The 24,487-nt window shown below is 48.8% G+C and overlaps 11 protein-coding genes across 11 annotated transcripts; 4 read left to right on the top strand and 7 right to left on the bottom strand.

Annotated features, from left to right (window-relative positions):
- Positions 1–109: 109 nt before the first annotated feature.
- On the bottom strand, positions 110–1,280 carry N7466_005783 (RING finger domain protein; the record flags this gene model as incomplete). The annotated part of the gene is made up of 2 exons (XM_057165180.1): positions 110–1,026; positions 1,079–1,280. 2 exons carry the CDS (start codon positions 1,278–1,280, stop codon positions 110–112), a joined length of 1,119 nt encoding a protein of 372 aa, XP_057020779.1.
- A 274-nt stretch (positions 1,281–1,554) lies between these two features.
- On the top strand, positions 1,555–3,501 carry N7466_005782 (rRNA 2'-O-methyltransferase fibrillarin-like protein; the record flags this gene model as incomplete). Its single annotated transcript, XM_057165179.1, has 5 exons — positions 1,555–1,696; positions 1,755–1,802; positions 1,861–2,042; positions 2,099–2,367; positions 2,424–3,501. 5 exons carry the CDS (start codon positions 1,555–1,557, stop codon positions 3,499–3,501), a joined length of 1,719 nt encoding a protein of 572 aa, XP_057020778.1.
- Positions 3,502–3,824: 323 nt separating this feature from the next.
- Positions 3,825–5,770, bottom strand: N7466_005781 (MFS transporter; the record flags this gene model as incomplete). Its single annotated transcript, XM_057165178.1, has 4 exons — positions 3,825–4,517; positions 4,643–5,139; positions 5,205–5,391; positions 5,462–5,770. 4 exons carry the CDS (start codon positions 5,768–5,770, stop codon positions 3,825–3,827), a joined length of 1,686 nt encoding a protein of 561 aa, XP_057020777.1.
- Positions 5,771–6,459: 689 nt separating this feature from the next.
- Positions 6,460–8,067, bottom strand: N7466_005780 (histidine phosphatase family protein; the record flags this gene model as incomplete). The annotated part of the gene is made up of 4 exons (XM_057165177.1): positions 6,460–6,892; positions 6,952–7,053; positions 7,112–7,229; positions 7,296–8,067. 4 exons carry the CDS (start codon positions 8,065–8,067, stop codon positions 6,460–6,462), a joined length of 1,425 nt encoding a protein of 474 aa, XP_057020776.1.
- Positions 8,068–9,694: 1,627 nt separating this feature from the next.
- On the bottom strand, positions 9,695–10,714 carry N7466_005779 (Fig1 domain-containing protein; the record flags this gene model as incomplete). Its single annotated transcript, XM_057165176.1, has 4 exons — positions 9,695–10,073; positions 10,137–10,464; positions 10,534–10,602; positions 10,684–10,714. 4 exons carry the CDS (start codon positions 10,712–10,714, stop codon positions 9,695–9,697), a joined length of 807 nt encoding a protein of 268 aa, XP_057020775.1.
- Positions 10,715–11,753: 1,039 nt separating this feature from the next.
- On the bottom strand, positions 11,754–14,062 carry N7466_005778 (putative exonuclease; the record flags this gene model as incomplete). Its single annotated transcript, XM_057165175.1, has 3 exons — positions 11,754–13,794; positions 13,849–13,996; positions 14,050–14,062. 3 exons carry the CDS (start codon positions 14,060–14,062, stop codon positions 11,754–11,756), a joined length of 2,202 nt encoding a protein of 733 aa, XP_057020774.1.
- A 368-nt stretch (positions 14,063–14,430) lies between these two features.
- N7466_005777 (translation machinery-associated protein 16) lies at positions 14,431–15,083 on the top strand (the record flags this gene model as incomplete). Its single annotated transcript, XM_057165174.1, has 3 exons — positions 14,431–14,599; positions 14,660–14,744; positions 14,801–15,083. 3 exons carry the CDS (start codon positions 14,431–14,433, stop codon positions 15,081–15,083), a joined length of 537 nt encoding a protein of 178 aa, XP_057020773.1.
- Positions 15,084–15,506: 423 nt separating this feature from the next.
- Positions 15,507–16,536, top strand: N7466_005776 (MAM33 family protein; the record flags this gene model as incomplete). The annotated part of the gene is made up of 3 exons (XM_057165173.1): positions 15,507–15,687; positions 15,793–15,973; positions 16,044–16,536. 3 exons carry the CDS (start codon positions 15,507–15,509, stop codon positions 16,534–16,536), a joined length of 855 nt encoding a protein of 284 aa, XP_057020772.1.
- Positions 16,537–17,275: 739 nt separating this feature from the next.
- On the bottom strand, positions 17,276–18,911 carry N7466_005775 (DNA primase subunit PRI1; the record flags this gene model as incomplete). Its single annotated transcript, XM_057165172.1, has 3 exons — positions 17,276–18,410; positions 18,474–18,671; positions 18,724–18,911. The coding sequence occupies 3 exons, from the start codon at positions 18,909–18,911 to the stop codon at positions 17,276–17,278; spliced, it is 1,521 nt and encodes a 506-aa protein (XP_057020771.1).
- Positions 18,912–20,431: 1,520 nt separating this feature from the next.
- On the top strand, positions 20,432–21,569 carry cspA (putative cell surface protein; the record flags this gene model as incomplete). The annotated part of the gene is made up of 2 exons (XM_057165171.1): positions 20,432–20,837; positions 20,896–21,569. The coding sequence occupies 2 exons, from the start codon at positions 20,432–20,434 to the stop codon at positions 21,567–21,569; spliced, it is 1,080 nt and encodes a 359-aa protein (XP_057020770.1).
- Positions 21,570–22,396: 827 nt separating this feature from the next.
- On the bottom strand, positions 22,397–23,674 carry N7466_005773 (NAD(P)-dependent alcohol dehydrogenase; the record flags this gene model as incomplete). Its single annotated transcript, XM_057165170.1, has 3 exons — positions 22,397–22,690; positions 22,761–23,369; positions 23,498–23,674. 3 exons carry the CDS (start codon positions 23,672–23,674, stop codon positions 22,397–22,399), a joined length of 1,080 nt encoding a protein of 359 aa, XP_057020769.1.
- Between the last annotated feature and the right edge of the window lie 813 nt (positions 23,675–24,487).

Below are 24,487 nucleotides of genomic sequence, written 5' to 3'. Positions count from 1 at the left end.
TTTAACTCCCTCTGCAGACATCACAGTAAACCAAAATCGTACGGCTTTCATCTGTAAATCAATAGTTTAATTTCTATAATGTAGTAGCTCGTATCTAGTAATTTCCCTCCTAATCTGGGATATATCGATCGAGTAGGTGTCGCGGTGGTCTAGAACGGCGATTGTAAGGCTGAGACCGGGGCCGTGTCACTCTGGGTATAGCGCCCAATTGAGTATTAGGTCTTGTGATCCGATCAAACAAACTTCTGTCAGTATCCCGAGTCGGGGAAGCACTTCTGCCTCTACCACGAGCTGAGGGAACTGGACGAGTTGGCCGATCCCGACGATTGGATTCTCGCTCATCCAGATTGGTAGACCTCTGCGCCAGTCTCGGATACTGCACATGGCGATCCCAGTCCTCCAAGGTTACATAGGGACTCCTCAGCCATGCTAGTAGTTCATGCAGGAACAAACGAGCTTGGTCTCGCCCAATGAAGTCCCGTAGCAGCTCTTCAGCTTGACCAGCGCTGCCCTTGATATCGACAGTCCGCAGAATCGCAACAACGTACTCGAGCAGGAACTCGGCATTGTTAGCCCTTCGATCCTCCAATCTCTGGGTCCCAGGGCGAGGTACTCGGCCCGGTCCACGTTCTTCATCCATCTCTGCTTCCGGGTTCAAGAAACTAAACACCTGGAGCTCTCTCCGGATCCATTTCCGCGCGCGCGACACTAACGCCTCGTCTCGGTCGAAGTGTTCTGGTGTCACCTCGCTATACTGAGATAACCGATTTGATCCAACCCGGAGAGAGTATGTCTGGTTGCGATACACGTTGCGCCGAGAGGCGAGTCGGTCTTCGGGGGATGTTTGCTGGTACTGAGGGGGTCTTGGGTGTCGAGGTCTTGGTCTTCGGGTTCCGGTTATACCACTGCGGCTCGCGCCAGTGTCTTCGGATGGTTGTCCGGTTCGATCATGAAGAGGCACATTGTATGTTTTGGGACCCTGTGGGGCTTCAAGGTCATACTGAACCTCGGTGAGTTGAGTCTTACCTACAACACCATCAGCCACACTCTATCATGGATAAAGACTGGGATTCCGTACATAAAGGACAGTTCGGCTGTTGCTCCAGCCAGCTGACAAGGCATAAGAAGTCAAAGTTCGTATGGTTGCACGGCTTTGCGATGCTGGGTTCGGTGATGAATTCTAGGCAGATCACACAGGGGTCAACCTCTCTGTCTTCTTCCCCCACCTCTCGAAGCGTTTTCTGGAGGATCTCCTGTTGCAAGCCCCCATCGTCTGCCATGAATGGTAGACCTAGTAGGTTGTACTAACAAAGCCCAAATCGTGGACGGTGAGCGCTTATCGCAACCAGACCGCCCGATCGTCGCCGGCAGAAAAAACGGCGGAGCCACAGCTTCCTGACTCGCTTCCAGGGCGCTCTAGTCGCGCAATTTACGTCACTTGGAAGTTGGTAGAACGCTCTCAATCTTTGCGGTCGTGCCTTCCCAGGGAATATCGCTTAACCGTGAAATGTACTAATAGAGCTAGATATTTTTCACCTTGCTTAATCCCTCCAGATGCGTTCTGCCAAAGCTGTCGTCTCCGAGAACCTCGCGCGTTACGGGAAGACGGGCCCCAACATGTCGTACGGGGGGTCGCAATCGGCGCATACTCTTACATCGCTCAAGCGATGGTCGGTCGCAAACGCGGAATTACCTGGTGCGAGCGAATTATACCAGCCCACGAACAACTCAAGCTAATCATGCTTATGCCGCAGCGGTCTCCCAAATTAAATCCATCCATGTGTATGACTTCGACAACACTTGTGAGTGGCCTTCCATACAACTTCATGGGACTCGGAACCTGATCCTCAACTTTCCTAGTATTTCAGACTCCGTTGCCAAACCCACAGCTATGGCACGGAAGCACCATTGGCCACCTGCAATCGGAATTCCATTTCGCAAATGGTGGGTGGTGGCATGATCCGAATATTCTCTCTGCTACAGGGAAGGGATTGGAAGATGAGGAGGCACGAGGATGGAAGGGTTGGTGGAATGAGAACATTGTGAGGCTACCGGGTGGCGCCAGGAGATTTCGATTTGTTTTACTAACCCAAACTAGCTCCACTTGGTAAAGCTCAGCATGAAGCAGAAGGATGCTGTTACAGTGCTCTTGACAGGTCGAAGTGAAGCTGGCTTTGCAGAGCTAATCAAACGCATGGTGGCAAGTCAGAAGCTGGAATTCGATTTGATTGGCTTGAAACCTGAAGTTGGTCCAAATGGACACCGGTTTAGCTCGACTGCTGTCTTCAAGAACAATTTCTTTGAAGACTTGATCCTCACTTACGACCAGGCTGATGATATCCGGGTATATGAGGACCGTCCCAAGCAGTAAGTTTTTGATTACTTTCACATAACCGAGCTTTCCTGTATTGATTTTATTGCAGCGTGAAAGGCTTCCGTGACTATTTTGAGGACCTGAACAGAAGGTTACAATCTGGGCAATATGCGCCCCGCAAACCCATCAATGCCGAGGTCCTCCAGGTATTTGAGGGAGCTACCTTGCTGGATCCAGTTACTGAAACTGCCGAAGTGCAGCGCATGATCAACTCGCACAATCTTGCTCTCCGCAATCCATCCTTGGGCAGGTTCAAGGGAACAAGGCATTACATGCGCATTAAGCGTACAATCATCTACACGGGTTACCTCATCTCACAAGATGACTCAAAGCGCATCATCGATGAAGTGCTGAATTCACTTCTTCCCAATGGACTTGCTGAGTCGAATGATATCAAGTACATGGCTAACAACATTCTGATTGCCCCTCGCCCAGCCCCGCACTCTGTCTTGGACAAGGTGGGTGGTATCGGAAAGAAAGTAAAATGGCAGATTACTGGAACATCAGTGCTCGAGAATAGGGTTTTCGCAGCTCGTGTCGCACCGATTCCGTCAAATGAGCAAATCTACTCTGAGAATCCGGTGCCTCTGATTGTTTTGGCAGTTCGTAAGGGAGCCCGGCCAGTCGAAGCATCTAGAATTACAAACTGGCAACCGGTGCCATCCAGCCAAGCGCTGCAATTTGACACAGTGGTCGGAGAAAAGGCCATACTGCGCATTGAAGATGACGAGAGAGGCGGGGCTCCAATTGCACCCAAGCATCCCAAGAAACGCTACGCACAGGATCAGTATGAAGATGAATACTCCCAACCAACTCACCGCGACAGCTGGGATAAATCGTCCCACGGCTTCCATCCTTACCAGCGACCTACTGGAGAGAACCACGGATCTTACGACGATAGTAATACTCGTCGTGGAGCTTACCGGGGTCGGGGGCGTGGAAATGGAAATGGACGAGGTCGAGGCTATGCCACACGCGGTGCTCGTGGCCGGGGTCGTGGTGGCCGTGGTGATTCCAGCTCAAACCCTCATTATAAATCACTAGATGACTACAGCAATGGGTATGATGGGCCTCAGGAAAGCAAGGGTGGTAATCACAACAGCAGTGGATACTCCATGGACTACTGAGGGAAACGATTAAGGATTTTGTGATATATCTTTATTACTTTCATGTTCACGTCGGCCAATGGGGCATTGCCTCGCTGGTCTCGAATTCTAAGTGCATCAAGCAGGCGCATACCGGAGTAAACAAATATCTGTTAAAAATCCACTTCAGTCTTACTTTATGTATTTGCTAATTCCAACAAGTACCACTTCTCTTGATTTGAAAAGTTCCTTGTATACTATGTACGAGTATGTACATCACTATTCAATATTAAGTAGATAGGGTATCTATATCATTAATCTTCACCAAAACTTGAATTGATCCTTCCACACATGTGCATGCAACATCAAATATCATGCCTCGCAAACTTACTCGCCATCCGAATCCTCTTCCCGCGGAAGAACAAAATGAACGGAAACGGCACAAAAACAACAGTCAAGCATCCCAACAAAGTACACGCCCACCCAATCCCCAAATTATGAAACATAGCCGTCGCAAACAGCGGAAACCCCGCCCCAAACGAAGACCGCAGAAAATCATTTCCCGCAAGCACACTCGCCGCATACTTCGGATAAGCATGCGCAAGATAACAAAAGATAGAATTGAAAATCAGACATCCTCCTATCGAAAAAAGCATCGAGGCAATGATCGGTACAATCCAATGTATGCTGGCAAAGTTGCCCGTCCAACCGAACCAGAATAGCGAGATTGGCAGCGCGAAGGCGCCCACGCAGGCCGGTGGCATCTGCCACTCTGGTGCGATGTTGCCGTCTTTGTCAAAGTGCTTGGACTGGTACTTGTATTTCCAGTAGAAATAGCCTGGGATTGCGAGGCAGACTGTTCCGACTAGGATGCCCATGAAGGCTAGGCCGCTTTCGCCGGGATTGAAGCCGTGGACTTCGGAGAAGACTATGGGGAAGGCTTCGAACCAGAGGTAAAGGATGCCGTAGATGAGGGCGATGTATAGATTGAGAAGGAGGACGATGGGTTCGAGGAAACAGAGTTGGAAGGGGCGGATTAGAGCTTCGAATATAAGGTCCTGTGTAGGTAGGTATTTGTTAGTATATATATATGTCCGGAATAATTGATTCAAATGTTCCAATCAAATGTTTAGACTTGAGGAATTTTTGAATCCATGTCGATAGTCCTGGATGATGCACATACCACTGTCTTGATCTCCTGGATCTCAATCTCCGACTCGGACATATACTGCGAATTACCCGTGATGCGGCGTACACGGCGAGCACGCCTCGCAAGGATATTCGGCGCAAATGTCTCGGGAAGCCCGAAGAACAAAAGAACAAAAGCAAAAGCAGACACCCATAACAGCTGCCAGATAGTCCAGGTCCAGCCTTTGGCAGAAAAGGCAAAGCCGCCGAGCATTGGACCTAAGACTGGTGCTGAGATTGCGAACATGCCCCAGACGCCGATCATGTAATCGCGGACTCTGGGGCTCCAGATATCGCCCATGGATGCTGCGCCGGTTGCTAGGGCAGGCGAGCCAATGAAGCCGGTGAGAAAGCGGAAGGCCAAAAGCATGCCGAAATTTTTGGAGTAGATGACGCCGAAGTTGAAGAACACGAATACAAAGAGTGTTAGGACGTATGTTGGGCTTCGGCCGATCTTGGGGATCTCGGATAGTGGAGCCCAGATCATTGGTCCTGGAGGGATCTGGGTTAGCCTTTTATAAGAATTCGGCATTCGAGGATAGGATTGATTGACGAACCAACTCCATAGCCTGCGACAAAAAGCGTTAGGCCCAGAGTGCCTGCAACGCTGCTTACGCCGAATTGTTTTTCAACGCCTGGAATACCTGGCGTGTAGATTGAGGAACCGACGTAGATGGCAAATGTCAGAAACCAAATTAAGCTACTGACAAAGAACTTCTTTTTCGTGCTCCAGTTTTGAGGGTTCTAGATAACACAGTTAGTGATGCGTCCTCAAATGTTCATCATCTCCCATCATAATCGGCTCAAATCTTACCTCGGGATCGTCAGGCCCTCGCCAACTAATCACGATAGATGTATTAGGACCTCCAATTGTTGAAGCAGATGACATCCGTCGTGTCCGAGTCGAGCACTGAGACATGACAGTATAAATGCCGGTAGCCTCCAGATCTTCGAAGTTTTCATTGTCAATCTCTGTTGTCGAGGATTCTGCTTCGTTTTTTGTTTCTGTCTTCAGATATTCAGTCCATACAGAAGCATCTTGCTCCTCTGGGTACTGCATGCATTTATATCGAGTGGCTAAACGAACTAGTTTGCCGAATGCTGTGTCGCGCAAGGTCTCCATAGTTGGAAGAGCTGAGATGCTGCGGGACACAGGCTATACCAAATTGCTGCGTTATAAGTTAATAAAAGCTGAGTGACAAAGAAGCAAGGAAGCTTGAAGTTGAATGATTATTATCATCATTTATATTCTGAAATTTTCAACGTTGTTTTATACTTTTGTTAGTTTTTTGGATCTGGTCGTGAAATGACATAAGACTTGTTTATCCGTGAATAACTCCGTAAACCCGTAACTCCGAGATCGTGGCAATAGTTCAATATAGACAAAATTCATTGAACCCGGGACACGATCTAGCCCTGTACAAGATAAACTTGGAACAGCTATGAAGATCCGTCGGGTTATTGATTGCACAATCGTTCTTATTAATACGAATTTTGTCGCTATCAGCTGCGATTATTTGAAGCTTGAGATCCATTCTCGGCTTTCAGGGATGACGTCATGACAGAGTAAAATGTTTAACAAAAGCGCGATATACAACTACTACATACATGTAGTTGACCGGTTCAATGCCTCTAGATGTTATGCAAAGTGGTCATATAAACAACACTTAAATGTTTATTTGAGCTTTCGGTATCTATACAGATGCAGGGTAAGCTCTACCTAGTAGCCTCTAAATTATTGATCATACATACTATGTACAACTTATATTAAACCATTCTCAAATAGAGAGAACTTCAGACACCGGAAAGCACTCAAACATCGGTATCAGTAAGCTGGTATCCAATCGGGCCAGTCTGGTAGTTGTACTCGGTAGTGGTGTTGTAGTCCCAGAAGAACTTCAAGTGCTGGGGGTAGGTAGACGGGTTGTCGCACTTGGCCTTGTAGGTGGGAGCCTTGTCAACGATGGCAGAGAAGCTGGCCAGGGGGCAAGAGTAGCCAGGTCCGCTCTGGCAAGAGCTGTATGGCACAACTGCCTCGTTCAAGATAGCACGGACGTAGGTACCAGCCTTGGTGGTAGTGGTGGCGTTGCAGGTCATACGCTCCAGGGTAAGGTGACCACCCATGGGGACGATATCAGCCACGCGGTACGGGTTGGGGAAAGGAATGGTGGTGTTGGGAAGAGCATTCTCGGGCACATCAATTCCGAGGGCAGCGATGACCGGGGTGATGTCGGCATCGTGGGCACTGAGTGGCTGTTAGAAATCCCGTTTAATCTGAATAGATGTTTGATAGGGTTGACTCACAAGCTCCAGAACATCTTTCCGGAGGAAGGTCCAGATTCAAGCAGGACACGAGTGGCGTTGGCGTAAACTTGACCTGCGGCAGTTTGGTACACGCTACCGGCTCTGTACGATGGGTGATTAGCAGTGGACGTTGAAGATGCTGAAGATAGAAATGACTTACCCGAAGCAGTAGTAGTAGGCCAAATCCCAGATGTATCCGTAGGCGACCCACTCATCCATGGTAAATGCATCAGCCCATGGGGTGTTAGCACGGACGTTCAACTCAAAAGCAGCGGTTTCTAGACGAAATTAAAAAAAAGATCAGTATTATAAAAAGAAATAGCAAGAACACAGGGGAGTCTTACGCATAAGCTGGAGAACATCGCTTCCAGTAAGGTTGAGTCCAGGGTTCTGAGAGTTGAATCGCGCAGCGGCAGCATCCAAAGGAGGCAGTGTCGCGTAAAAGCGGTCCACATAGCAAGTGTCGTACTCAGTATCAGCCGGGCAAGAGGGAGTCAGACTATTAGCTCCCTGAGTAGCAGCCTCAGGAATGATGTTGATGGCCGCACTGGTGGAGTAGTTGTATCCGAAGAAACCCTGGCCAAAGTAGCGAGCAGTCTCAATGACACGCTCGTAACCAGAAGCGAAGATGGGGACAACAGACTTGCCATCCCAAAGATCGCCATAGCGAAGGCGGTACTCACTACCGCGAGTGTAGGCATCAACCAGACCGGCGTACGGACCAGTGGTTGACTCCTGGGAGTAAAGGCCCGCATCCTCGACGTAGTAGGTCCAGTCATTGAAGAAAGCGAGGTCTCCTGCCCAGGTGGTGACATTGGAGTCCCACATCTTGTCCAAGACCTCGACATAACCTTCCGCGAAGGTTGCGTCGGGGTAGCGCTCGCCGTGACGCATTAGCATGTGCACTTGGTCAATTTCACATCCGGCCGGGGTGTTTCGGTCCACACCGTACGAAACACGATCGGAGTAGGGTGCGAAGCTGCCCATGTGCTTCAACAGGTTGTATCCATCGAGGAACTTCTGATCGAACTGCTTCTCTCCAAACTTGGGGAGAGCACTGGAGCTCGCAGAGGCCAAGGAGGCCAGGGCCAATCCGGATGTCAACAAAGAGAACATTGTGGATCATGGAGATAGTGATCGACGATGGTCTTCCATGGAGAGAGATATGGATGGGACTTTATAGTCAATTGTCATGCTCTGTATACTACCAGGGTCCAGGCACGCCATCTCCAGTATTTTGCATAACCGGATACGGAGCTTTGGAATACGATAGCCAAATAGCCAATTTGACGTATGCTGAGTGATATTTGCCGAAATAGATATTTCATGGAAGAGCATGCATAGCGTGCACATCATGCACATGGGTGTGAAGTCACTTCTCATTGGACGAAGCTTAGATTGATAGCGTGGGAAATTTCCTTCCAGAATCAAGCTCCCTTCTTTGCCGAAGTGGTGTGGAGATAGCACTTGAAGCCAATTGGGTGATGGCTTGTGTTGACTCGTGCGATCATTGTGGTACGTTCAAACCAAGCTGTACTCCGCAGTTATAAATGTCCAATCAATCGAGGTGGCATCAAGGTATAGGGAATTGACGCTGAATATTTCCCCTTGTAATTAAAAGGCGCATAGAAGTTCCAAGATTGTGAATCAATTGGAAATTATTCTAGCCAGAATTCACGCACGTGGGCTATGGGGGACTTTAGACATCAAGTAGAAGATGAGGTGCATTGCACTTCGGCACGCGGCATTGGCCGGCTTGAGTGAGGGCGCACGTGGGCGGGCTTGGGGTTGGCGGAAGACGCATATTGGACGCATGTCAAGAGACTAACCTTATCTAATCTAGGCTTGAAGTCGGGGTTACTACTTGGCGTAAATACGATGTGCTTGCGACCTCAGTATTCGAATTCGTATCCGTATCCGTGTTTACAATACATTCATTGGTCAAATCAAATAAAAAAAAGGCATTGTCACACAGCTAACTTCCAAGGTTGTACTCAATCCGAATAATTGTGAGGCGTTTGACCCCGGGAAAGCGGGGAGTGGGGTAGTGTGGACGGCTGATTTCGGAGTACGGACTACGGACTACATTAATAGACGTGGAACCTTTCATGTTAGGTGAAGGGGTATTGAATTGTTCATTCTTCGGGGTTTGACTATCTAGTATGCAAGCCTTTGGCTTCCAGAAATTGTATGCAAAGAAAGCGGCTGCAGATCAAGCAATACGCAGCTAGATTTGTGCCACAGGGACGTGTTTTGTACAAAAAAAGCAATCAATAAAATAAAAACGCCGGGGGAACAAATCCCAAAGGACAAGCGGAAGAATAACCCATAGCACCGACTGCAGAGCTGTACAAAAAAAATGGCATATCACGTTTAGGATATGCCGGCTGGCGGGTGCAATGTCCATTCAAACCACCTCCGGGACTGAGTTTTTTTTTTGTGTCAGTCACCAAGACGAGGTGGAAGAAGATGATCCAGATCCTCTCCAATATGTTCGCAGGACTCGCATATTGTTCATTTCCTAATTCCCATTCCCATTTCCCATGACCTTGTGTAAGGTCGTATTCCATCCCATAAAAACCTTGAGCCATTGCCGTGTGCTCGTAGATATTAATCATTTCCCATTCGTGTCGTATCGGATATAACAGGTAGCGTGTAGTCGGATATCAAAAAATTGTGGCGTAAAAAGAACAAAATGTCAAAAAAAAGCAAGACAGAAAAAAAAAGCGCATGGTCAATACGGTCACTCCTCGTCTGTCAACTTCCGTATCATATTGATACTGAGAATCATGACGAGAAGACCTATTGTGACGACGACCATGAGAACAAAGCCGAACCAACCCAGCACCATAGCTGAGGTGCCGACTCCGCTCTTGACGCTGCCATTACCCATATCTTGGGCAATGGTACTTGCTGCCACGGACGCTGTATGCTGCCATAATACAGACACAAGGACGAACACAGAGGACACAAAGATGAGGGCAAGCGCAGTTTGAGAAACAGGGCGCGATGGGAAAGGCTTGACTTCGACGTCAGATCCCGCGTCATCGCGTTCTTCATGCCAGCCGGGGAATGTGGCTAGCAAGATGAAACAGAAGAAGGCGAGAATCACAGCGACAATGCTAAAGTTATAATTAGTTTGATTTGTTCGTGGTAGTAGGGGAAGAAATATGGGGCAAGCTTACAGTAGATAGGGAAATACGACTGCATCTTTGAAAGTTGCGGCAACCCAGATCAAGTTGAGTGGGTCCTGGTCCACATTGACAATCTCGGCCAGAGCGGTGGCGTTGGCATTGCAGATGTATGAACCGTGATCGGGTTGAACGCAGATACCGAAGTATCCCACACGGACCTCTAGCTCGGCATTGTGCACAATGTTTGCCAACGCCGTGGTAACTCCAGGGTCGACTTGTGCCAGAGCGAAATTAGGTGTGTAACTCTCGTAGTAAAGCGATATTAAGAAGATATCGGGAATTTGTGGTGACGAAGAAGAACAGCCAGCCAACAGAAGTGCTGTATAATGTTAGGAACATTCCAATGACGTACTTGAATCCCTTTTGCAGGAATAAGGGCTTGACCTACATAATAAGATAATAGCAAGTGCAATCAGAATCATCAACACATGGTGGTATCCGATCATGGGAATGAATCCTATATTCTAGTTAGTGGATTTGCCAATGCTTGATACATAGGTGTATATGTATGTTTATTGTGGAGGAGCTTATGACATACGAGCCCATCCTGCAGCGAAGTTGGTAGCCATTATGACTAACGATGGCCCGCTACTGGCCGACCTCTTTCACGTTCAATCGACTCGCTTCTCGAATCCCCGAGAAGGAGTAGTTGAAGATAAATGCAGAGTCAGAGCTTGGTAGTTTGTCGATTTTGCGACGGTGGGGTTGACTTCGTAGATCGAGGATCTTCAGTAGATGTTGGTCGATTTCGATGTCAAGATCGATTGGAATGCGGAGAAAGAATGTGAACGATGAGGTGCGAGATAATGATTCGAAAAAGAATTGGACGTAATGTCGGGCTCAAGAAAGTACACCAAAACAATGAAATTCTGGGACCTTGTTTTGATTCGATTCGCACCTAAGAAACAAGACTCGAATATGGTTAGAGATTGAGCTTCTTACACCACCAGTGGTCACCACAGGGGAGTTGTAGAAGGAAGAATGTGCAGAAGGAATGGAAGGGGGGATATGAAAGATCGTAGCTGCAATTCGAAAAACTAATGTCAAGTTGGAATTCCGAAAATGTTTCCCTTGGAGGCTGGGGATGGAGACCAGGTATGGGAATATGGGAGGCTGGGCCAACAGGCTTTGTTTACTCTCCCGCTTCCAGGGTAACCAAGATTTACCGCCTCACTATTCGGGCCATTCTGCCTCATCTGGCCCGTGATTCAGTGGCGCCTGGTGCCTGCACTAAACCCGATCGGGATTAGCCTGAAATCGCTTTAAAGTTCAGGTTCCACATGCAGCGCCACTTCATCCCCAGCCTCCGCACTTGAAGATCTACTATCTACGTGGGTCGAATAAGGCACATCAAAGTATTAAAGAAATCATTGGCAGTATCCTTTAACGACAGAAGAGATAAAAAAAATGAAACATATCGATGCAGATGCCATTTGCTCCACGCCAGGGAGGAAAGAAAACAAGACCGTAAAATAAAACAATGATAGTACCATACCATCCATGAAAATGCACCCCACATAGGCGGTTGTGTCCGTCTAGTACCACCTAGTCCACACAGAAGACTCCGTACCCAAAAAATGCATAGATGCCCAAACTTGAATTCCACCCTCATTTGGCGGCAAACGAAAACCGCTTGAAATCCAGCTTGGGGGTCTTTCCAAAGCTGGTGTCAATCTCTTCTTCCGATTCATCGCTATCTCGGGCAATAAGGTCCTCACTGCCCTGAGGCGTGTTGGTTTGGGTGACGACCGGTGTTTCATCCGACTGAGAGGCCGAAGAGTTGGCATGTCGAATGGAAGTAGGGAAGTTGATGCTACGTGAGCGAGTCAGAGCCGATTGACCTAGCCGCGCCAGCGGAGTAAGACGGTGTCGTTGAGGTGTTGAATTCCGAGGAGCGACTGCAGGTGTCTGAGGGGATGACAAAAACGTATCTCCATGGCTCGATTGGATCACCGGAATTCTAGTCATATTGGAACGCTGCACAGGAGAGGCTGGCTTGGATCCAGACCTGAATGTGAATTTGGAGATAGTCGAGTTCTGCCGCTTGACATGGTAATCAAGAGCCTCGTTGAAATTGCTGTCCTCGCAGGAGATGCCGGACTGGTCTGTGGTCTCCTCTTGTGCTTGAGCATTATCGATCTTCAAAGCCGGCGCGACATTCGCATCCACCTCAACTTCAACCACCTTTGTCTCTGAAGTTATGTCTTCATGATGTATGTCCCCTTGGTCTTGCATACTCGTGTTCACCTTTAGATCAGGATCAGGAATCTGTGAGAAGATGTCTTCCGCTACTTCATCCGAAAAGATGTCTAGCATTGACTTGCGTGATTTTCTGGTTCGAGATAATTTCTCACCACTGGGGCTCACTTGCTCACCAGCAGCGAAAAACCGACTTTGTACATTGGGAGTAGGAAGCGAGTCATCTTCAACCTCTGAGCAAAGCCTCTGCCGCTTAGATGGTTGCGTGGCCGGCGCCCGTGATGTTTGTGCCAAGACTGTATTTCGCCCAACACTCCGAATCATAGGGCTGAGGTCAGAGAAGGCCCGAACGGGTGTTGCCCTTACTGTGTTAGAGCGCAAGGGCGCCGAGTTGGGTTGCCAAGAGTTGTTCGCATTTCGTTCCAGCAGTCTCTGCTGGCTGGGCGATGGAGTCAGGCTGTTCGGGTCCAGCTCGGCCAGAGGCTTGCGCTTCGGAGTAAAGAACGAGTTGATGGACTTGCTGGACTTCAGCTCTGAAGATGACCCCAAGGTCTGGCGACGACTAATACCGAGGGGCACTTTACCTGCAGCCAACGGTTTCATTTGAATAGGTTCCTTAGTGGTCGGGTCTAGATCCCCGGAAGCGACCCCAGCCGCAGTTTCTGGGTCCACATCAGCCCCGATAAAGGGCATTTCCTCGAGATTTACCCCATCTTCGGGGAATGTTAAAGTGATCAGTTTTTTAGCACTTGGACAAAAAACACGCTGGTAGAGGAAAGTATTCTCGGCCTGCTTGAAGTTGGTCAGGTAATCAGCTGGGACCCTGTACTGGCCTTCAAACGGAAGCATCCGCAAGGCCTTTTCCACGGTCCGATGCTTGCGAATGCTCCGATATGCCGTCTTCAATCCCATCTTAGGAATATTGGCCAAATAGTCACACCCACTAAGTATGCACATCCGACGAAAATCTGCATCACTCCATCCGACCAGACTTATTTCTCGACAGGCAGTAAAGTCTGCTCGGTTGATTTCAATACACTCACCATGCTGGTCCAATTTCGACAGCAGGCGCTTGGCACCAAATACCAACAAATCCGAGTCCTCGGAAATGATTCCATGTACAATCCCCTGTTGTTCAAGATACACCATCTGGGGATCGGCCTCATATGGTGCGACGACATACTGCACATCCATTTTCTTCAATTCTTCAATCAGTTGACGAGCCATGTATGGTGTCACGTCGACGGCTTTTTGAAACTCCTGGTAGGCCTCCGGTATTCTGCCCTTACGTTGTAACTCCAGTCCTAGAGCCTTGCTCTCTTGGCGGCGACGGTGTCGATCTGCTTCGGTAGCTGCCTTGCTGGGGAGGTCGTCGCCATCGAATACGAGGTAGGGTGTCACTCCGAAGTAAAGAAGCATGCGAACTCGATGAAGAACAAAATCAATATGTCTATTATTGTCAGCATCATTGTCTTATTTATCGTGACGGTGTTAGGATCGATACTTTCTCGTTGGTCTGTCCAAAACTAGATCCACGGAACAAGCCACTGTACCACGGTGCAGCCATCCGTAGGCGTCAACCGCGAGAGTCTGGCCGGCAAACTTCTTGAGATGGCATGGCTTTTGAATGGATTTGAGGAGTCCGTGGAGTCCTATGAAAGGTCAGATTTATTCGAGGCATCCCCCTTCGGTCCAATGAATTTACCTTTGATACCCATTTCGAGAACCGGGGTCGAGACTCAAGCGGGTCCTCGGGTGGAATCGATAAACAATAACATGCGGATTAGGAAATTCAAAGGCTCAACGCGAAGCGATCAATGTGCGGTAAGATATTGAGGAAGAACCTGCACTGAATCATCGAGTAAATAGCGCCATCGTTGGTGGAATGTTTGTTCAAGTTTGTTCCCTTCTTGACGCGCAGACGCGTTTGAAACGATTTAGGTAAGGCGGTGGTGGGTCATACTGACCGCCTAGTTCTGCCACTGCCAAAAAAAATTATCAAATCTAATCTGGTTGCTATAACGATAAACCACTACCACCACATACACACACACACACACACACACACACACACACACCTTTAATCATGCCTCGCACCCTTACAAAAGTACACAAGCAAATCTCTAAGAAGCGCGGTGTCATCGACTCGCTTCATGAAAACAGCCGTGATGCCATCCGCTTACGTCGTGCGGGTTCTCGTGATGATCGACTGAACCGCCATACCGGAGCCGTAATGAAGGCCCGCCAACCTTACAGTGAGCACCAGTCGAACCCGAATTACCTGCATCTTACCGTGAATTCTAACTTTCTATCAGTGGAGCGCATTGAATACTTCCACAACGCCGTTCAGGATATTGAGGAGCCTTTGACTGACGAAGGATTGGCCGATTTGGTTAAGCAGTATGTACTATTCTACTTTAGCTGAAATTTAACAGCGGAATTCTAACTCTCGGCAGGTGCATTAACCGAGATGGAGAGGAGCTCGCACAGCTTAAGCAAGAAAGGCGCAAAGGCCGCCCACCAATCCGCCGCGAGGAGGCTTTGTCACAACGGACAGAAACAGAGGAGAAGGAGTTCAAGACCGGATTTTGGATGCCGGATCTTAGCGACGAGGATGCTTTCTTGAAGTTGAAGAACTGGAATGGAGAGTGGACTGCTCTCAGCTCGGCCAAGTTCGTTCGGTTGGTGATTGGTGGAGAGAAGCAAGCCTCCAGCTTCCCACCCAAGGGCATGTCATGATCATTTTTCATGGCCGTTATACATGATCGTTTTTTTTTTTTTTCATTTCTTCTCTCCTTTTAAGTTGGGAGTTGATTGGCGCAATATGGGATATGCATCGACGCTTGTTTTCTCACGAAAAGTACCGGCTGATACCAATTATGACATATACATCAATTCAAGTATTTAGATAAAAACAGTACAAAGTGGTCAAAAAAATACCTAATGAATACTAGTAAGTAACTAGTAGTTGCATGAATGCCAGGCCAGTACAATCAATAGTAACCAAGCAGATGCTCCGTAGTTGTTCGTCCAATAGAAACGACGGCAGATCTGCGGAGCCAGAAAAGGGCCGGGCTTGGCATTAACATCATCGCGGCAGCTCTCATCTTTTTCTTCTACAGCTTTTCCCCCATCACAATCCATTCCATCCACACATTCACAATGCTTTCTCTCCGTGCTTTCTCCCGTTCCATCCCGCGGTTCTCCCGCTCCATTGCCCGCACTTCGATGCGCCCGGCTGTCCTCCCCAAGCCTACTATGCTCCAGCCCTGGAAGCAGGTCAGCAAGCCCGCCTATGCTGCTTTCTCGACTTCCAGCGCCTTCCGGGAGCCCGCTGCTGAGGGTAAGTCAGACAACTATCTATGACCTTGATGAAAATTTGATTCGAGATCCAATGTACAACCTTAAGAGCAAATTGCTAATGTTTTGATTTTTCATCTTCCAATAGGAGACGTCGAGCTTCTTGCCAAGCTTGATGAGGAGGTCAAGCACGAGAAGGCTTCCGGCGCTGAGGATGCCAAGGAGCAAAAGGCCAGCATCGACTACACTCTGCAGGCCGGCGAGTGGACCGTTAAGGATGTTGCCGGCGAGCAGGAGGTCGTTCTGTCCAAGAAGTTTGGCAACGAGTCGTATGTCACCCAGTCCATCATGGAATCATCGGAATTAAACATTTGGCTAACCACCAGGAACTCCCAATAGTATCCGCGTGACTTTCACCGTCGCTGACATTAACAACCTCTCCGAGGACCCCATGGATGAGCTACACGATGACGCCCTCGGTGACGAGACCGACTACCAGCAGAACGGCCGTGACATTGAGAATGATGACATCCTCCCCCCTACCTTCCCCGCTCGTCTTGATATTGCCATTGAGAAGGCCAACAACGGTGCCTTGTTGATCCAGGCTGTCATCCAGGACAGTGAGCTGCAGATTGAGGAGATCTCCCACTTTAAGGATGCCGAGATCGCCAATGCCCACTCCGCTGAGAAGGACTGGACCCGCCAGAGCCTGTACTCCGGCCCCCCTGCTGAGAACCTCGACCCCGAGCTGATCGCCTTCTGGGGCCGTTACCTCGAGGAGCGTGGTCTGAACGTTGAGTTCCAGAACATGATCACCGACTACATTGCTTTCAAGGAGCAGAAGGAGTACGTCTCTTGGTTGGAGAACGTTCGCAAGTTCATCGCTGCGTAAATTATGGATGCCCTTTAACTTGAATTTTCCGAATCGCCTTCCCGGCTACGTGAAGCTCTTTGCTTCTACAATTTTGACGATTTCGTCTTCGCGCTTGCGATGTAATAACCCCCTTAGACTTTCCATTCTGACGTTACTCTGAATGGTTAGTTATGTACCAATAACTTCAAATCAAATATATGAACAACTCTCCTGGTCCTGATATGGCACTCTACATAGTACTATGTAGACACCGTAACTTTGAAGCTGTCTAATGCCCTCCAGCGCTTGCTGCCAAACTCAGCCTTCAAACATGGAAATTACCTAGTAGGTAATGGACATTTGAATTAAAACTTCAATGTTCGCACTTGAGACCTGAGTATATCATTTTCCATCTGACAGCTCAAGATATCAGATCTCCCTGTGCCTATAAGATCAGTACATGTAGGTATATTCTCCTACATAAGAGTAAAGGCTTCATGTACGTAAAGTATACTACCTACTAGTACCACTAGATCCACAGAAAAGGATTACTGCTTCCAACATTCTCCGGATTTGAAGACTCTGGTAGATAATGTATGCACGTAATAAATGGCAAATATGATTATAAGAGAAAGAAAGATCAAAAGCTTGGGGATCATGCAAAGAACCAAAAACGCCTCAAAAAACCTGCTCAAGTCACCTCGAGACATTTGCAGTTTGGTCTACCTTGAAAATCACAGGGCATTAAAGTCATAATTCACAGCAGTTTCAGAGACGCTCAAAACTCCATCGGATCAGTTTTGATTTTTGCGTCAGTCTCCTCACGCTCTCGCTTGCCGGCCCGTTCTTCCTTGATCAAGCCTGCAATAAACGACCGGAAGAAATCAATGTAGGGCTTCAGACTAGTTTTCTCATAGTCTTGCATTTTGCGAGGCCCTCTGATGTCAGAACCATTCACCGCGCTGCCAGTTGCATCAGGCATCTCTGCCTCGGCTGTACCGACGGGGTTCTTGGCATCATATTCATCAATCTCACCAAGGAGACCCAGCACGGTCGGGACAGACAGAGGATCGAATTCTTCGACCTTCTTCGGGTCGATGGGAACACAGATTCGACCAGTTCCAGGGTGAATAACAAAAGGACTTTTCAGCAAGTGAATCATCTTCTTACTGACCTCCGCATCAAGACGGGGGTAGGTATATTCCAGTACAATATCCTGCTTCGCATCGCGCAATGCAGAAGTGTTCAACGTGCCGCTCTTTCCAGTCTTAGCCAACGCATCAATGTCGGCCCATTTATTCGCACTGGGACGATCTGGAGACGAATTCCATTTCCTCCGTAGCGCGTCGTTGAGCGACTTATCAGGTAGCAGTTGGAGAAGTTTCTCGGCCCGTTCATCGCTTGTAAAGGTGTCTTGGTCAATAAGTGTCGTTTGTGCGAAATGGTTCTTGAGAATGTCGAGACTGCGGTTAATGTGCGGGTGCAGAGGTCGCTTGATATTGACTTTCTTGCCACTGGAAGATCCTCCCTTGATAACTTCCAGGTAGCCGGCAATCGCCCTTCGTCGATCGTCAGGCATATTGCGGGCGCGCGGGTCACAGACCCAGGCGTGAGCACCACGACGACCGGAGTATACCCATAGGATATGCTCAAAGCCAAAGTCCTCCCGGAGAGCCGCGTCGATAACCTTAATTGCCATAGTGACGAATGCCCAACATTTGTGACAGATGCTAGCGCCTGAGCAGCATGTTCGGATATCATCGTAATCCGTCATATCAATATCGAAAACAAGTTCTTTCGAGACGGGTTTCATCTGGGCTCCTCTGAGGGTCTTGCGGTCTCGGGGGTTGGTGCTGTACACAGGTCCGATTTCGAATCGAGAAGGGTTCATTTTAAGGATGTCTCTTCGGAATCTGGAATTGGCTTTATTAGCCTACATGTCTCTTAGTTACCGAGGGAATTATGTTTGATCTCACAGGTCTGGAGTGGGGTATGATTGGTATCGGAGATAGGCGTCGTTTTGTAGTGTTAGGGCGAATTCACGATTTCCGAACTCTTTGGTAGGAACAATTCCATGGTTTAGCCATTGGAAAAGATAGCGAAATGGGAACAGGCGCTGGTAGAAGGCGAGCATAACATGCGAATCCACGCCGGATTGAAAGAGAGCTGGTACACTGGTCGCGCATTAGTGGCAGAACGCAGAATCCTAACATTTGGCAAACCTACGGTTCTGGTTCTGGGGCCGGAGAACTCTCCATCTTCACGTCTCGCGCGCTCGATGCAGGGAACTCCTCGTCATCGTCATCGTCGAACATATCCTCCAGTTTCACGTCATGTCCCTCTGCGGGGGCATCTGGAAGGGTTTCGTCATCTTTCTGGGCAGGCGGTTCCATTGTTGACAGAGAATGAGGCATGGTACAGTGTGTTGGGAAAACAATTGAAACCGTTGATTACATGGGATATCGAACCCGAACGGGAAAGCCCGAACGCGCGACGCGTCGAGGAACGCGCGCCCTAAGCCCTAGTCACGTGTTACTCATATTGCCTAATCCGGATACCCTATCTACGTACTCAGCAACTCTGTACAACTTTGGAGCTCATGAAGAACTTTGTTCAAGTCCAATCTATCAAAGCTGCAAGAATACTAGTAACAACCAACCCGCCTTCACGATGGACTTTTCCCCCTTGCCGTTTGCGGCATTTCTCTCTTCTTCTTCAAAGTGGTACCTGTTACTCAATACAAACCTTGGATGACAACAAGACTATCCAAGTTGAGTCAAACTCTGAGCGATGAAAAGGGACGGTCTCATTAGCCAAGGACGATGAGTAACATGGAGTCCTTTGCCACAGGTTTCTATCCGGAGAATGTGACAACTTTGGAGCTCTTTCATAGGCTGGCCCTACCTTCCCTTGGTGGAGAGCCCATCTAATCCGGTGTCAAGTCAAGAACCAGTTTACATGGATCAAGTCCTGTAGAGTCACATCTACAGTGGACTTGAGAAAATTTTGATCGCGTGTCCGTGCAGAGTAAACGCCGCTTTCTATGGCAAGAAAATGAAACTCATCCGCATTCCTCGATTCTCTGGCCAATCACAAGCAAGGAGACACATCCATCTACATTCCTCAGCTTCGTGAAAGAGCCTCCCACTTGCCCCGGAGTCTTTAGCCAATCCTTTCGATCTCAGTTTTGCGCCCTGTCAAATAAGCGTGCACATACCGGAGGCAAGATCCCGTTATGCTGCTGCATCTGTGATTGGCGAATACGAGATCTCCCCCACATGTCATCGTCCGCAGCGTGGTGAATCCTCATGCACCGTTTCCGGCTTCAACAAGATCAAATACTTCCTTCAACTTTTGAGTATCTCCTTCAATAAGATTTGATCGCTCAGTACTTTGAAATCCTATTATTGACTATACTTTTGTTTGACATGCCCATATACTACGTTCAACTTCAGTCAATAGATCTCAAGCTACTTACAATTCTCTCCTTGCTCACCACCAGCCAGACACCAGTCCCACGCATTGCACTTCCGCATTGGGAGCTCCTGTGGAGAACAATTCAACTGTTGAGTAAGATGAAACCACAGCATGTCACGTTTGCATCTAACTCGACCACACGGATGCACCATTACCCCAAGATTTCTGGCCTATGATAATCAATCAGTGCCTTTGCTATCCACGGCTCGCTGTCACAGTTCCTGCATTCGGCCATAAACCACCGTGATGTGGATCAGGTCAACCTTTGCTCCCCTATGCACAACCATAGCAGCCATCTCCGTCATGAATTGGACAATGCTCCTCGAGTCAAGCATATAAACTCCTTCGTGGCTGCCCCCTCAACAAATTTTTTCTCACCCTCTTCATCATCTTCACTCGTTTTATCTTCTTAAGCTTCTTTTTTTTCCAAGGAAAAGTTTTCTTTTAACTTCTCAAAATGTTCCAATCTCTTGCTCTTCTGGCCCTTGCCAGCCCTGCCTTTGCCGGTGTCATGCAGGCCCGTGGTGAGGCTAGCATCCACCCCGCTGCTGAGAGCTCCGCCTCTGCTCACCACGTTGAGGAATGGGGCCACAGCTGGAGCCGTCCTGCTGAGGAGCACACCTGGACTACTCCCTGCACCACCAGCACCACCAGCACTCACCACCATGAGACCAGCACCACCCCCACCACCACCCCGTGCACCACTCCCACCCACAGTCACACCACTCCTCACTCTACTGAGTCCAAGACTACCACCCCGTGCACCACCCCCACCCCTGTGACTAGCTCTCACCACACCACTCACACTCCCGTGATCCCCGGCACCACCAAGACGATCACTGTTGTGACCACCACCTGCCCTGGTAGGCATATCACTTCTGCACATCTCTGACCTTGAACCATTCCATTAACAAACTTTAGTCACCTCGTCGGTTGTCACCTCTGGCACCTCGACCTTCACCATCCCGATCACCCAGACTAGCACCATCACCCTGACCAAGACCACTGTCTGCACTGCCTGTGAGGAGAAGCCCGTGACCTTCGCCAACGTCACCGTTGCCAGCACTGTCCCTGCCACCGCTGCTGTCGTCACCTCCGTCCCCGCTGTTGAGACTACCGCTGCTGTTGTCCCCGCTTCGTCCCAGGCTGTCTCCACTCCTCTTGTGGTTGCTTCTTCCGCCGTTGGCACTCCTGCTGTTGTGGCCTCCAGCGCCGTCTCCGTCCCTGCTGAGTCCTCTGCCGTTGCCGTCCCCGCTGAGTCTTCTGCCGTTGCCGTCCCCGCTGAGTCTTCTGCCGTTGCCGTCCCCGCTGAGTCCTCTGCCGTTGCCGTCCCCGCTGAGTCCTCTGCCGTTGCCGTCCCCGCTGAGTCCTCTGCCGCCGCCGCCTCCAGCGCTGTTTCCGTCCCCGCTGAGTCCTCTGCTGCTACCCCCGCTGAGAGCCAGGCCGCTGCCCCTGCCGTCTCTGTGCCCTCTGAGTCTGCTTCCACCTCCGCTGAGAAGCCCGAGTCCACTGGTGTCTTCACTGGTGCTGCTTCCAGCGTCAAGCCCGCTGCCGGTCTCCTGGCTGGTGTTGTCGGTCTCTTCGCTCTGCTGTAAATCTCAGCTATGAGTGTATGAGAATAAGTGGTTGTGGCTGATTCCAGCTACGATATACACTGTTCTTAAGGACTGTCCATCTTTCTTGGTTCTTTAGGTCTTCGTGGTGCGGATCTGAGAATTGTGGGATTTGGAGATTTGATTTGTTGTGCTTTTTGCTTGCTTGGCTTACAGTGCATCGATAGTAGATCCGCTTGGTCTCCCCCATCCAGGGTTGGGAGCAAGAGTTGCTTGGTCATTTCGAGAATTTGTTCGTTTTTCACTATTGTGTCAGCATGTCATATAGTAATGGTAATAAATACATGAATTTTTGCTTGGATTTCTTCTTATTGCATCATTCTTCAAGTCGAGTCATGCTGCCTATATACAGAGGCCTTTGGGTTGTTTAAGACATCATGGTCTCCACTACTATACATGGAAATCCCAAAACTACTAGATACTAGTAGGACTTCCAATTAGTTACATACACGAATTACTTGACGCATAATTTGCTAGTATCGTGTTGAATTTTAAACGCACATTGTCAAACAAATCCTCTTCACAACATTGAATGTTCTTCCCTCCTGATTGATGTAAGCACTGCCGTTGAAACCTGAAATTGCATGGTCCCTCTGATTCACACGGCGATGGAAAAAAAAACAAAGATAAGGACAATTAAGAAAGGAGCTCTTCAATAGGAGCTCTATCATTCTCTCGTCAATTGATGATTGTCTACCAGCACTGCAGCACGGATACGATTGATTCTGTCTATCCATCTCTTCATTCATTCATTCGTTGCTCTATACATTCACTCTATATATGTTCTATGTATCAATCCAACTTCATATTTACTCTTCGTTGACCAGCACGTAACGGTAGCGCGCATATCCTTCCTCCATGTCAACGATGGCCTTGTTGGCATCCTTCATCGGAACCTCCTGGATCCAAGGCTCAATGCCCTTCTCCGCCACCAATTCGAACATCTCACGGATCTCATTGGGGCTACCAACCAGGGAGCTCTCCAACTTCAGGCGACGCATCAAGCTTCGAACGGGGGCAAAGAGACCACCGTCCTCAGGAAGGCCAACCTGAACCATAGTACCACCGGTACGCAAAAGACCCAGGTAGTCAGTCATGGGCATCTGCAAGAAACGAGTCAGTCATCACCCCTCTCATGTTCATTTTCATTTTCATGTTCATGCTCATGCTTACCTTAGTAGAAGAAACAGTGCAAACAATCAAATCCAAAGACCGCGCATGCTTGCTCGCCCACCCCTCGTCCTCATCAGTCGCAATATAGATATCAGCCCCCATCTTAATCGCATCCTCGCTCTTCCCGCTCTTCCGTGAAATAGCAACAACCCGATCAGCACCCATAGCCTTCGCAAACAGCACACCAAAGTGTCCCAGACCACCGACACCAATGATGCCGACCGTCTTGCCGGGTCCGCACCCATTGTGCTTGAGCGGGCTGTACAGCGTCACACCACCGCAGAGCATCGGCGCCGCGGCAGCAGAGGAGATGGAATCAGGGATCTTGACGGCAAAGTGCGCGGGCACGCGGTTGTACAGCGCGTATCCGCCGTACGTCTTGCCGCCGTTGAAGTGCTCGCTGTTGTAGGTGCCAATGACCTTCTTGCGGCAGTACTGCTCCAGGCCCATGGCGCACTCTTCACAGTCGCCCTGGCGGCCCTGGCAGGAGTCGGACTGGGCGCCGACACCGACGCGATCGCCGAGCTTGATGTCGGTTACCTTGCTTCCTACGCGGACGGCCTTGCCCACGAGTTCGTGGCCGACGCAGCAGGGGTACATGGCGGGGCGCTGGTGGATGTTAGTATGGGGTTGATATGTACTTGGGTTTTGGTGGGTTGGTGTGTATGATTTTATGGCGCAGAGAAAAGAGATGAAAGAATAGATGCAGGATATATCCAATGTTGGAAGCGACTCACCCATCCACTGCGCAGAGTGTGCAAATCCGAACCACAGATACCACAGTGCGAGATCTTGATATCGACATCGGTCTCCTCCCACTCCTTAGGCTCGAATTCCTGCCAAACCATGTTGCCCTGGGCGGAGCTAGGGTCGAGACCCATCCAGCCCTCAAACTTGTAATCGGTCTGCGCCATTGTGATTGTAATTGTGATAGTGCAGTGACTTCTAGCGGAAATTTTTTCTTTTCAAACTTGAATCTACTTTTTTTTTTTGTCTTGACCCTTTATTTAAAAACCCCAGGGGACCGGGACTCGGGATAGGAGCCCCATTTATCTTTGTGCCGGTCGAGTTTTTCTGGGTCCCGAGGAACGAACCGGCCACAGGATTGGCTCTAAGGCCCACATCTTTTTGTTGGAGATGGTGGAAAAATCGGATTGGATTAATCAATTGGTAAGCAGGTTTGGTTCGGCATATGATGCTTTTTGGGGTATTTGTAGGAGAGTGGGGGTTTGGATGGCTTCTTTGATGTAAATGCCTTGATTTGCTTGATACACTAGTCAACGGGAGAGGCTTAATGTATGCAGCTGAGTGGGGAGAATGAGATACACAATGATTGAACAATTGATAAACTCCTTGATGTACACGGCTCGTTAATTTTTAATTTCTTTAATTTAGTTTTACTTTGCTCTCTGCTTTTCGGTAAGTATGAATCGTTGGTATTTTATTTTTAAAAAAAAAAACCTGAGGGTTTCTAAGACTATTATTTGAAGCATGAGTGTTGAAGACGGTCAAGCGGAGACTTTGCCTATATGGGCGTGCACAAGTGAGAAGTTTAATTATTAGTTGAAACTAGCGTGGAAAGATCTAGAAGTCCAGCAAATCTGGGCAAAGTGGCAAACTTGAAGTATTCAAATGTTTTTCAAGACGAATTTTCAAGTGCAAAAAGATGTACATGCGAGCCTTTTGGAAAATCCGGTACAAATGAGTTAGGAATGCAAGAGGAGAAA

The sequence above is a fragment of the Penicillium verhagenii genome (genome assembly GCF_028828195.1).
Source record: "Penicillium verhagenii strain IBT 33310 chromosome Unknown utg000006l_segment0_segment0, whole genome shotgun sequence".
Lineage (NCBI taxonomy): Eukaryota > Fungi > Ascomycota > Eurotiomycetes > Eurotiales > Aspergillaceae > Penicillium > Penicillium verhagenii.
Note: the sequence above shows the minus strand (reverse complement) of the source record. Positions and strands in the feature narration are given on the sequence as shown.